This window comes from Drosophila innubila, assembly GCF_004354385.1.
Source record: "Drosophila innubila isolate TH190305 chromosome 2R unlocalized genomic scaffold, UK_Dinn_1.0 1_C_2R, whole genome shotgun sequence".
NCBI lineage: Eukaryota > Metazoa > Arthropoda > Insecta > Diptera > Drosophilidae > Drosophila > Drosophila innubila.
Genome location: NW_022995374.1, coordinates 24,886,736 through 24,899,424, shown reverse-complemented (window position 1 = coordinate 24,899,424; position 12,689 = coordinate 24,886,736). Strand labels below are relative to the sequence as shown.

At 36.2% G+C, this 12,689-nt stretch overlaps 2 protein-coding genes across 2 annotated transcripts; one reads left to right on the top strand and one right to left on the bottom strand.

The window, feature by feature from the left end:
- Positions 1–252: 252 nt before the first annotated feature.
- On the bottom strand, positions 253–4,070 carry LOC117783804 (gram-negative bacteria-binding protein 1-like). Its single transcript, XM_034621350.1, has 4 exons — positions 3,779–4,070; positions 2,892–3,716; positions 1,899–2,215; positions 253–484 (listed from the first exon to the last, which is right to left on the bottom strand). Exons 1-4 carry the CDS (start codon positions 4,053–4,055, stop codon positions 287–289), a joined length of 1,617 nt encoding a protein of 538 aa, XP_034477241.1. The 5' UTR covers positions 4,056–4,070; the 3' UTR covers positions 253–286.
- A 7,238-nt stretch (positions 4,071–11,308) lies between these two features.
- Positions 11,309–12,545, top strand: LOC117783803 (protein RRNAD1-like). Its single transcript, XM_034621349.1, has 2 exons — positions 11,309–12,325; positions 12,393–12,545. The coding sequence occupies exons 1-2, from the start codon at positions 11,309–11,311 to the stop codon at positions 12,543–12,545; spliced, it is 1,170 nt and encodes a 389-aa protein (XP_034477240.1).
- Positions 12,546–12,689: the final 144 nt, after the last annotated feature.

The following is a 12,689-nucleotide window of genomic DNA, read 5'->3' as shown; positions in this document are numbered from 1 at the left end:
TTCCATGACGTTAAAATTACAAGTGCTTCAAGCATTGTGATTGTACATTCATACAATTAATTTGAAAACGAAGTTTCTTTAAATTTTAATTCCAGTTAGTTGTAGTAATTATTTTTTTCATTGTTTGGTATATGGTCCAATATAACTTTAATATGTTGTAAGATACCAAGCTAACTAGTACCCATTTTTGGATAACACCTAACATTGTCAATACCATTTGGAATTACTTATTAATTAAAGAAACTACAAGTATTGTGGGGCAGTCATATTATTATATAGTGGTTCGTTAAATAGCAAAAACTCGTACATAGTCGACTAGCAAGTTGGGCTGCTTCCAAGACGGTAGCCAATCATTCTGCCTTTGCCAGAAATGCAACATTGCCCGTGGATTCTTATTAGACCATGGCTTCTCATAAGTGGCTGTCGTCAGATTATCAACAAAATCTCCAAAGCCGCCAACCGACAGGCCCACCGAAATGTAAAACTGTGAAAGAAAGGATATCAATATAGCATTAATTTAAATACAGACTTTCAATTTTTAACGGTAGCGAACTTGTTTCCATTCAGAATAGAATAAAAACGAAAAAAAAGGACCGTTATAGTCAAGACCCAAACTATTAGATACCCCTTTCACAATTTAATATACATACAATAATTTTGTCTATTAGTTGGAGAAAAATAAGGATTTGATTTTGTCCACATTTTTGCTTTTTTTCAGTTTACCTATTTAAAAATCTTTAGGGGTGCCACAGAAAGCGAAGCAAACCAAAAAACTACCAAAAATTAAATATATTTTCCGTGGTTTCGCTTTCTGTAGTACCTTTAATATCAGGGAATAATACCGGAACAGGTACCGGAACCGTCGAAAGCCAACACGTTTGTACCCAGCGCCGTTGCAACGAAAAGTTGCTCCCGGCGCAAAGATTTGTCGAAACACATTTTTATGCAAATAAACATAACAAAGAGAATTCCTTTAAAGGCATTTTAAACATACTTTAAAAATACATGCTAAAATTAAAAATTTTAAACTTTAATTTTATAATGTTATTTCTAAAATTATAAAATGGATTTAAGATCCCCCAAATTAAGGTATTAATTGTTAGCTTTTATGAAAGCCAAATCATAAATTACTTTACCCATATTTGGAGATATTCGATTGATAGCAAATGGAGAATGCTAAGTCCAATTGATCGTAAGTGGTTTAAATTTATTTGAAGTCGCTGAAAAATCGGTGTCAAATTCATTGTATGCTTTTCAATTTGGATTTAGTGTTAAAGTCCTGTTTATTAATTCAAATAATCGGAAACAATAAGATAGTTGCTAAATGTTGTGGTCGATTGATTCTTGAAACGGAATTCGAAATGTACCAGTTTCTGGTATGTTTTTGCTACCCCATCTGCAGCCACATATTGAAATTGTTTCGCACTTTTCGTTGTCTGATTAATTAATTTTCAAGCTCAACCCCTAAACTTTTTTCTCAGTTCAAACTCTTTTTGAAATATTTCTAATAATAATAATATCTTAGCGACCAGGGCGGTTTGCCAAATCAAACCGAAACAAATATCGGTTCCGATTTCGCATCCGGTACATCCCGAAGCAACTATTTCGGTAAACGGTTCTATTTCGGTATTTTCCTTTCGGTTCCGGTTTCAGTACCGGAACGCCCGTGTGAGCGCCTAGATCTTAGAGACTATAAGATAGCGTACCAGTACAAACGTTTCGGCTTTCGGTTCTTATAAAAAATTTTTTTTCGGTTACAGTTCCGGTTTCGGTACTCAAAATGAAACGGTTAGTTTCGGTTAACTGTTCCGGTACCTGTTCCGGTATTATTCCCTGGCTTTAACTGTGATTCAGATAAAGACTTTTTTTTAATGATTATATTTGTGTTTTTGGCTTACCATGCGATCGAAAGGTGCTAATGGTCCACCACGACGCCAGCCGGCATTCGAATGGGAATCTGCAAAGATACTCGACAGTTCTCCATATTCCTTGCCATCAATGGTAAATCGAAAACTTTGGCTGCTCCATTCCAGGCCATACACATGAAAGTCATTGCCAAAATGGACATTTCGTCGCAATGGCACCATGAAATCCTCTCGCTGAGACGCCTCGGTTGAGAGCACGGGCCCAGCTAACAAAGTGCGGCCATCGATAAGTTTACCGTGCGGAAGCCGCAGATGATCGTTGCCACGAGCCATGGCCACTCGCAGTTGACCTATGATAATCTTTGTTATCTCCCTCTTGAATATAGGGTACCTTACGATATCTCATAAAACTTAAAAGTTTTTCATACTAAGACTTGATTTTCTCCCGATCGGTCCTATGACAGCTATATGATATTGTGCTCCGATTTGAAGCAACTTTGGACAGGATATATAAAACCAAGTTTTATTTATATTCTACCTTGTTCGTCACCAAGTTTTATATTAGAAATTTTTAAAAATGGAAAGTTTTTTGTCACTAGACTTTTAACCCGTAAAGACGTAAATACGTTGCGGATCGTAACGAAAAGTCCTTTAAGGCCTTTAAGGGTAAGTTACTCTAGAAGCGAAACGACCGCGGAATGAAAAACTTCATATACAAAAAACAGCGTAAGATTTGGAGTTTTTCATTCCGCGGTCAATATTAAGAAGAAATAAGTAAAATACTGGGATAAAGGGCAAGATACAATGGAAGCAAAACGACCGCGGAATGAAAAACTTCATATACAAAAAACAGCGTAAGATTTGGAATTTTTCATTCCGCGGTCGTTTCGCTTCCAGTGTATCTTGCCCTTTATCCCAGTTTTTTACTTATTTCTTCTTAATATGCTATCTAGTTTTTGTTTCCTTATTAATATTTCTAAATTTTGGTATTCGTTTTATGTATTGCACAATCTTAAAAAGAATCACCTGATTCATAGCCAGTTTGACCATAATATTCCCTGTACGGTTCCAGCAGTAACAATGGTACAAGCCAATCGCCCTTGGGCAGCTTAGCACGTATCTCAATGCGTCCATATTTAAATTGAAAAGAATCCACGGTGCTTATACGTGGCACCACTACCGGTGGCATTATAAATGTTCCACCTGTGCGCAGTACACATTCCTTTTGTCGATTGTGGATGCCCGTACAGCGCTCGGATAAGTCGAGCTTAGCATTGGTTATATCCAGATCTGGTCGATAGCTAGACCAAAGCTGTGGCTCAATGATAAGCTGTCCATCGCGCACTCGTGCCTTGCCATCGTACAGCAGAAACTCGACATCTGTGATATCAGATGGTGTTCGGACTTCGTGCTGCCATCGAGTCTCGTTTAGCTGATCGAAGTTCTCTTCAAATATCAACTGACCCTTGCAAAGGGTTGCTATTGCAGGTGACGTCTCCGTCTCACTGCTCTGACAAGACATATGCGTTGGGGTTGTTCCCCTGTAATTAACTTGATTGTGGCTATCAATTGTTTCATCCGCCTTCTTTGGACAATCGTCAGGCAAATTATTGCCAGCCAAATCACAAGCTTGCAGCGGCTCAAACTCGTCCTTATAGATGCCATTGTCATTCTCCTCTTCCAGCCATAAAAAAAGTGTATCGTTTGCTCTCAGTGTAGCATTTACAAAATCATATTGCCAGCGTCCATTCTGCGATTTATGTACTTCCCCGCTTAACTCGCCAGTGACAAAATCCTTAAAATACTGATTGCGATTTACATTGAATACGATTCTCTTGGCGACGCTGTTGTCTGCAAAGGCAAGAATTCAAGGTCAACCGATAGCCAGGCAAATTAAATCATTGAGTGCTTACCTGGTATAGACACGCGAAAGCCTTTGGCCAATGTCTCCACTTTGACAGTTGTATCATCCGCGGTCTTGTGGCAATCGACAGGCAAATAATTTCCACCCAAATCACAAGCTGCCAGCGCCTCAAACTTTTCCTTATAGATGTCACTGTCATGCTCCACTTGGATCCAAGCATCGAGTGTATCATTTCCTTTCAGTTCGGCTGTCACAAAATCATATAGCCAGCGTCCATTCTGTGGCTCATGTACTTCCCCACTAAACTCGCCCGCCTCAAATTCCATAAATTTTCGATTTCGATTCACATTAAATATGACTCTCTTGATGCCGCTCTCGTCTGCAAAGAAAATAACTCAAAATAAATCGATAGACAGGCAAATCAAATCATTGAGTACTTACCTGGTATAAACAAACGAAAGCCTTTGGCCGATGTCCGCACTGCGACATTTGGTATTATGTAGCCAAAGATGCCCAAAATCATGGCATATAAAAACAGCACTAGCAGGAGCAGCGATCGTAATCTTCGAGCTGCAGCCATTATGTGTAGCGCGTTCTTCTTGACATTAAAAAACTTACTAACTGGGCTTAGTGAGTTGTGAATCTCTGTCAGACCAGTTTTAAGAATATTTTGTGGTTCGTATTTGCTTTGCCCACCAAGTTTTATCTGTTTATAAACATCACCAACACATTGGATGACTATTGTTCATGATATTCACTCTCTAGCATACATTTAATTAATATTTGTATTGCAATAATTCCGAAACAGGTTCAATATTTATTTGCAGATGTATTTTTGGCAACGTTATTATTATTATTATTATTATTATTATTATTATTATTATTATTATTATTATTATTATTATTATTATTATTATTATTATTATTATTATTATTATTATTATTATTATTATTATTATTATTATTATTATTATTATTATTATTATTATTATTATTATTATTATTATTATTATTATTATTATTATTATTATTATTATTATTATTATTATTATTATTATTATTATTATTATTATTATTATTATTATTATTATTATTATTATTATTATTATTATTATTATTATTATTATTATTATTATTATTATTATTATTATATTATTATTATTATTATTATTATTATTATTATTATTATTATTATTATTATTATTATTATTATTATTATTATTATTATTTTTTTTAGAGGTGCGCCCACATTTGTCATTATTACTTCATTATATCTATCATTCATTTACACACAGTCTTAGATTAAAACCAGTAGTTTTCGAGCCATCAATTTTAAAATTAAGGAAATGATAATTTTTTGTTTACCTTTTTTTTTAGATTTGTTTGCTTTAAAATTCAAGAAAACTATTAATTAAATTTTCTTTTCTATTTTATTTACATAGCTAAATAAATTACGCGATATGAAACGGCGAAACGGCGAGATGATAATAACACATTACTCAATAAGTCCCGGGCCTGACATATAATTGGTTCCACTAATAAGAAATCCATTTTTTTTTTCGAAAGTTCCATCCTTTATAAGATCTGTGTCCAAATTTGAGCTTAATTGGATAATTAGTTTGCAAGTAAATGTCACTTAAAAAAAGTTCCTTTTGTAATTTTCAATCAATGAAATAATCTGAATTTTCTTGCATTGAAAAAAAATTGCTTGATAAATGTTATTTAGAGTCTGCTCTGTTAAAATAACTGTTTTTGGTGGAATGATGAGGTTAAATGTGGTCGTACAAACATAAATGATGAAGAACTCTCTAAGCGTCCAAATTCGGAAATTGTTCAGGAAAATATAATAAAATCTATCAATTATTTTTTTTTGATCGTAAAATGAAGTTGAAGTAGGTAAGGTATTAAGGGTTTCAGATAAAGAATTTTCAAAATCTAGCATGAACATTTGCCGATGAAAAAGTTTTTCTTAAAATGGGTGCGGCGCTTGCCTAAAATAGGTTAAAATTGCCTAAAAAATGTACACTCCTATAGTAAAAAGGTATTCCCAAAATGGCATCGCATTAATACAGAAGTGATTGAATCTGGGTATAATCTTAAAAAATTATAACATTGATGAATAAAATTGAATTTTGTATAAAAGTTGCTGTTTTATTAGTTAGGCCCGGGACTTATTGAGTAATGTGTTACTTAATCTGTAGGGATGTTTTTGTCGATTTTCATGACTTCCTTGTGGAGCGGCATGACCTTTTTTGTGTTTTGTGTTTTTTAAAATACCTTAACCAATCTCACAGAAAATCAATTTGTTGTTGTCTTACACATTATGACCATTAGAGAGGGTCAATTTTTTTTCGCGACAAAGTGGTTATGAAATTCTTAATCTACGATGAATTCAAAGAAGAATTTCTCAAAAAACCATATGTCTCAAATCAATATCATCAACTTTTTTCGAGGAAGGTTTTCATGTGTTTTGTATGGCGAAACTGTCTGTAAGGTAAAACTTACCTCAACAAAAAAAAAGAAACCACAGATAGAGGCCGAATTATAATGAATTTTAAGATAAGAATTAGTTGGCGGTCTTAACTGGTTCAAATCGATCTACTATATCATATACCTGCCACATATTTAATCAAACTAAAAAATTGGGTATCTTTATTAGCCTTTAATATCCTAACCGAATTTGGTAGAAAACGAACCACTATATTATATAGCTGACATAGGAAAGATCGATACAAACGGTCGATAAGCTACCTTTAGTATATAAAACTTCTTTATTTTTTAAGTTATCTTTATCAAACTCACAAATTATGAATCTTGTATCGTCTTATACAACTTGTCCAAATTTGTGAATAATCGGACTACTATAACATATAGCTGCCATTAGACCGATGAGTCGAAAATCAACCATTGCGTGAAACTTGTTTCATTGCTCCCGGGGCGAAGATTTTGTCGGCGCCCCCTCCACCCCCTACAATTTCTTTTTCGCAACAAATTTGTTAAGCAAATAAACAAAACAAAGATAATTTCTTTAAAAACATATTAAATTGACAATTCCAGTGTCAAAAATGTTTACTAAAATTAATTAAATGTTACTATAATAAAAACTTATAACATGATAATTAGCTCGTTAAAAAAAAATTGTGTACTATTAGATTCGTGACAGATTATGGTATACCAGTTTGAACTTTTATATCTCCGAGACTATTCGAGCGAGAGGAACCAAATTGGGTGACAATACTCTTAGGATGTTGACCTATCGGAAGTTAATTTTAAAATTTGGACAGGCCCACGTCAGCCCATGTTTTTTTTAGTAAGATCAAATATTTTATACTTTTTAAATGCTGAGTCGTTGCCATTTTATCCGCATATTGTCTGAATTTAACAATAACATCCTGAATACATACTTAAAAAATACATGATAAAATTAAGTAGTTTAAACTTTAATTTTATAATGTTATTTCTAAAATTATAAAATGGATTTAAGATCCCCCAAATTAAGGTATTAATTGTTAGCTTTTGTGAAAGCCAAATCATAAATTACTTTACGCATGTTTGGAGATATTCGATTGATAGCAAACGGAGACTGCTAAGTTATCTTGTCCAATTGATGATCGTAAGTGGTTCAAATTTATTTGAAGTTTGCTAAATAAACGATGTGCTAATGCTGATGTGATGTGAAGGATGTGATGTGAATCGTTAAAAAATCGTTGTCAAATTCATTGTATGCTTTTCAAGTTCACTGTCCATTTTGGATTTAGTGTTATTATTAACTCAAATCATCAGAAACAATAAAAAGTGCCTCAAATCTCGATCTTAGTCATCAAATATATTACAATTGTTTTCGCAGTTTTCGTTGTCTGATTTATTTAATCTCAGGCTCAACCCCTCAAATTTTTTCTAAGTTCAAACTCTTTTTGAAATATCGGCGCCCCTAATATCTTAGCGCCCCTAATATATTAGCGCCCCTAATATCTTAGCGCCAAGGGCGGTTGCTCCCCCCCCTAATGCAGCTATTTATTTAAAATTGAAAAGAAAATTTTATTATTTTTTTCGAGTTTTCCTTGAATTTTAAAGTAAAACAAGTGGGAAAGGTTATAGTCGAGATCCCGACTATAGGATACCCGTTACTTAACTTAAATATGTATAAAAGTATTTTTTTAAGAATTTTTTTTTTAAGAAAAAAGGATTTTGTTATTATTAATTTTTGTTATTTTATATTGCCTGAATCCAGTTGAGAATTCTTAGGCACAAGAATGACAGAAAAGTTTGCTTGGCATATTGTGTTGCTGTTGTTACTTAGTTGTCGATTCAAAAAATTTTAAATTAGCAACTTCTTCAGGTTTATAATTTTGCTAAATGTCAATCCTCTTGGTTAGTGGCCTCTCTATATGGTAAACGGTGACTTGACACGCTCAACAGCATACTACTTTTGCATAAATGCAAGGAGTATGCTCAATACGATTCGATAGATGCCAGTTCCATCATCATTGAAGATTCATCGGTACCATTTGAGAATTATTTGATGCATTTTTGTTAAGTCTAATAATATTAAAACTATTGCATACTCTAAGGAGCTAATTTTGCTTCAAGAGCTTCGGCATGTTAATACTGCTGTTCTACTTGTCCGATCTTGCTGCGATTTTATAGGATAATAGATAATAGCAACTTGTAACTCTAATACCCACAAAACGTATTATCTTAAATACTGTGGGTGTGGTGGTTTTTCGATTTGCGAGGGCGGAGCGGGGCGTGATAAAATGTAAGACAAACTTGACCTGCGTGGTGTGTAGAGAAATCTGCGAGCCAAATTTGGTTATTCTATCTCTTTTAGACTCTAGATTCCTTTTGTTTAAAGAAATTACTTTGAAAACATTAAATCGCCATAACTGCCGTTGTACTTGTCCGATCTTGATGCAATTCATTGGGATAATAGATAATACTAATAGATTACTTTGAAAACATTAAATCGCCATAACTGCCGCTCTACTTGTCCGATCTTGATGCAATTCAGTGGGATAATAGATAATTCTAATAGATAACGTTTATTTTCACAAAAAAACGTATTATCTTAAAAACTGTGGGTGTGGTGGTTTTTCGCGATTTTCGGGGGCGGAGGGGGGCGTGGCTTAAATTTGAAACAAACTTGATCTGCGTAAGGTATATAGAAATCTGTCTGTCAAATTTGGTTACGCTATCTCTTATAGTCTTTGAGATCCCTTTGTTCAAACAGACGAGCAAAAGGTTTTTCGCTATTTGCGGTGGCGGAGGGGGGCGTAGCTTCAATTTGAAACAAACTTGATCTGCGTGGGGTATATAGAAGTCTGTGATTGAAAGTTTGGTATCTCTATCTCTTATAGTCTCTGAGATCCTTTTGTTCATACGGACGGACGGACGGACGGACGGACGGACGGACGGACAGACGGACAGACACACATGGCTATATCGACTCGGCTATTGATGCTGATCAAGAATATATATACTTTATAGTGTCGGAGATGCCTCCTTCTCCCTTTTACATTCATTCCAACGAACACAATATACCCTTTTACTTATTTTTTAAGTAACGGGTATAAAAATCTAAGAAAAAGCTAAACAATAAATCATAATTTTCTTAATTCAAAAATTTATGGCTCTAAAACTGTTGGTTTAGATCTTAGACTTTGTATGAATGAATTATATATATATTCAATAGCTTGTCCAAAAATTCAAAGAACCAATTTCGCAAGTTGCAGACCTTATAGAAATTTCTGCCAAATTCACTCACTTGTTGACTGCTGGCCCGGTTAGGTCGCCATTCTACTATATATCTTGATTTTTCTGCTACGATTACTTCGATGACCAGACCGTTACATGCATACATCACTTTTAGTCGTCTATGTATGTAGATTGGAAGCCTTTATAGCAGACTGGTGCGGCAGACCTTCGGTTGTCCTTTGTTAGTGGCTGCATACTCGTCTACAAAATATTCTAGTCTCGTGACTTGTGAACTTTTGACCACATGCTGGTCTTTGATTCTCTTCAGCAGTCAGGCGCCGGTGACGGCTGCCCGTGGTTCCAGACACGGTACTGATAGTGTGCACAGAGAACGAATAAGTGCCCGCAGCATGAGGAAGTTGACTTTGGTAGGCACAATTTTGGTTAATATAAAGTTGGATTTCATCACTGTGGACGGCAGTCCACCAAACCCCAGAAACTACATATATGTCACTGCGGACGGCAGTTCGCGCTAGTGACGAAAGCAGCACGAAGCACAGTGGGCGATTTGGCCGATCTTGAGTAACGAAATGAAATTTTTTATCATTGAAATCTACAAAAATTTGAATTCCCGCCAATATCAAACTGTTCAATTATTTCAATTTTTGATCAGCTGGGAGCTTTTAAGGTCAACATATGTAAACACAGCTGTGACAAAAAGCATTTCCCGCCTTTATAATAGCTGCACACATTGTCGCAAATAATTGTCAGATTGGATTGTTAGCAACTTGTTTTTATTAAAGTTAAAGCTATGTAATTAAAGAAAAAAAATAGTTTTGTGACCTGAGTTCTTCTATTAGAGCTTTCTAATAAGCCGAATAATTCGGAATCGAATTTGAGTACCGACTCTGAATATTTTTTGCTATATATATCAAAAAATTTGTTAAATTAAAAAAAAAAACAAAAAAATTTTGTGTTTTTTTTTTAATTTTCAAATTTTTCTTATTTTTAAAAATGAAATAAGAATTAATAATGCATAAAAAAATGCGACTTGCATCACTGCGGACGGCAGCTCGCGCTAGTGACGAAAGCAGCACGAAGGGTGCGAAATGCGACTAGCAGTATATACAGCTAATATGGAAAATTTGCTACGACTGTCCGATCAGATCGAAAGGTTTAGTCTTAACTAACAAAATGACAAAATTTTGCCATTTGCTAACTCATCTGGTTCATAAGATAAGGGGGTGTTAGTGGGAGTGGAAAAATTTAAATGATTACAGCTAATGGGGCTGTTGGGGCCTTTTGGTAAATTTTGTATTTTTATTAATTCTTATCAACCAAAATTTATATATTAAATTGAATATTGTTCGTCACAAAATTGGATATCAGGAATTTTGGGGCATGGAAAGACTTTCGTCACTAGACTTTTAACTCGTTAAAAGGTTTTTTTTGGAAGATCCAATGTTCTTGTATCATTTTTAACTTTAAAAAATTTTTAAGGTATTTTTAAAGAGTTTTAGGCGTACATTTTTTCTAAATTGTTTACGTATTTGTCACTTTATGTATATATACATTGTAGGGGACTTACAGCTGTAAGATAAAGAATAAAAATTCCTATGTTTTCTTTTCAGCAATGTCCCTGCCAAGAGCCTTTGTCAATGAAGATGCATATTTTAAGGCTGCGGTGGACTTCTTGCATAACTATTCTTGGGTATACAGTGAAGCCAACACATCCTGCATAAAAGCTCTCGATTGTATGCCACAAGAGTTCAAGGATTATTTTTTAGATTTATCAAATGAAAATCTAAATACATTTCCATTTGTCCACCAACCTTTAGAGGGTTGTCCAGAGAAGGTGCAACGATTCCGACAACAGATTGCCAGTATGGCACCCCAACAAAATGCAGCTACTTTGTCGCCTTGTGCGTCTCAAGTGAAGACGAAGTGCAGCAACCAGAATCGCAAAATAGGGCTTAAAAAGCTGCATGAGATTGAGCAACTGGCGGGCAAGATTCACGAACATTGTGCAGAGACACAGACTCAACTGATAATCGACTTGGGCTCCGGGCTGGGATACCTGAGCGAGGCGCTGTTTAAACTGAGGAATAACTATTTAATACTCGGTCTGGAGGCGGATGAGCAGAGAGTGGAATCGGCGAGGAAACGATGTCAGAAGTTTCTGCCACAAGAGGCACTTAACTCAATTAGCTACAAAAAGGAATTCATCAAAGCGGACGCCAACTCCCGTGCCCGCATTGAAGGATACGCCTCCAAGTTGGCCCAAAGTCATGGAATGTTGCCAGGACTAGACACGGCGATAATTGGTTTGCATGCGTGCGCGGATTTAAGCATCAGCGCCATGATATTGTTCCTGACAATGCCGCAAGTGCGGTCTCTCCACATCATGCCCTGCTGCTACCACAAGCTCGCTCTGCGCTCAGAGAACGACACCATGACGAGCACGACGAGTCCCTTTGTAAACTTCCCCCTGAGCAATGGACTCCGCAATGCCATATCAGCAGCAACATCAGTGGGATGCTTCAATCGTCCCTTCATGCGTCTGGCCTGTCAGGAGACAAGTTCACGCTGGCGTAAGGATTCCTTCGCACATGCCGACCATGGACGCCAGATGTACATGCGTGCTCTGGCGAATGCCTTATGCGATGTCGAAGAGCTGGTCAAAGTCAAGGTCTGCTCCAAGCCAGCTTTGCTCTCCCTCGAAGATCGAGACAGCTTCAACGAATTGCAGCAACGTTATCAACTGTACTCGCAACAGACGGGGAATCCCCTGGATTGGCGGCATGTGCATGAGGAACGCTTCATCCAGATTGGCAAGAGGTATTCCGACGGACGGGGATGCCGTCTGGCCGAGGCATTGTGCTGTTTACAGACGAGCATGCAGGTAATTCCTTATTGTTTACTCAAATTGTTAGCAAGAAATAACAGTTTCCGCTTCCACTCTCCCCCAGAAACTCTGCGAGAACTTGGTTCTGTACGACCGTCTGTGTTTTCTGAAGGATGCGGCTGCAGGACAACAGCTGCAACTTGAGGTGCGCTATGAGAAGCTGTTTGATGAGCAAATATCTCCACGCTGCCATGTCCTGATTGCCAAGAAGTTGTGATGCGGGCAGCCGAAGAGGCACTTCCACTTTACCCCGCCCACCCCCTCACTGTCCCGGAACAGGGATCAGAGTGTTGTCTATGCATACCTCTTAATACAATTAGCAAGCACTTCGCCGCTAACTGAAGATGTTGTTCCATTCCAA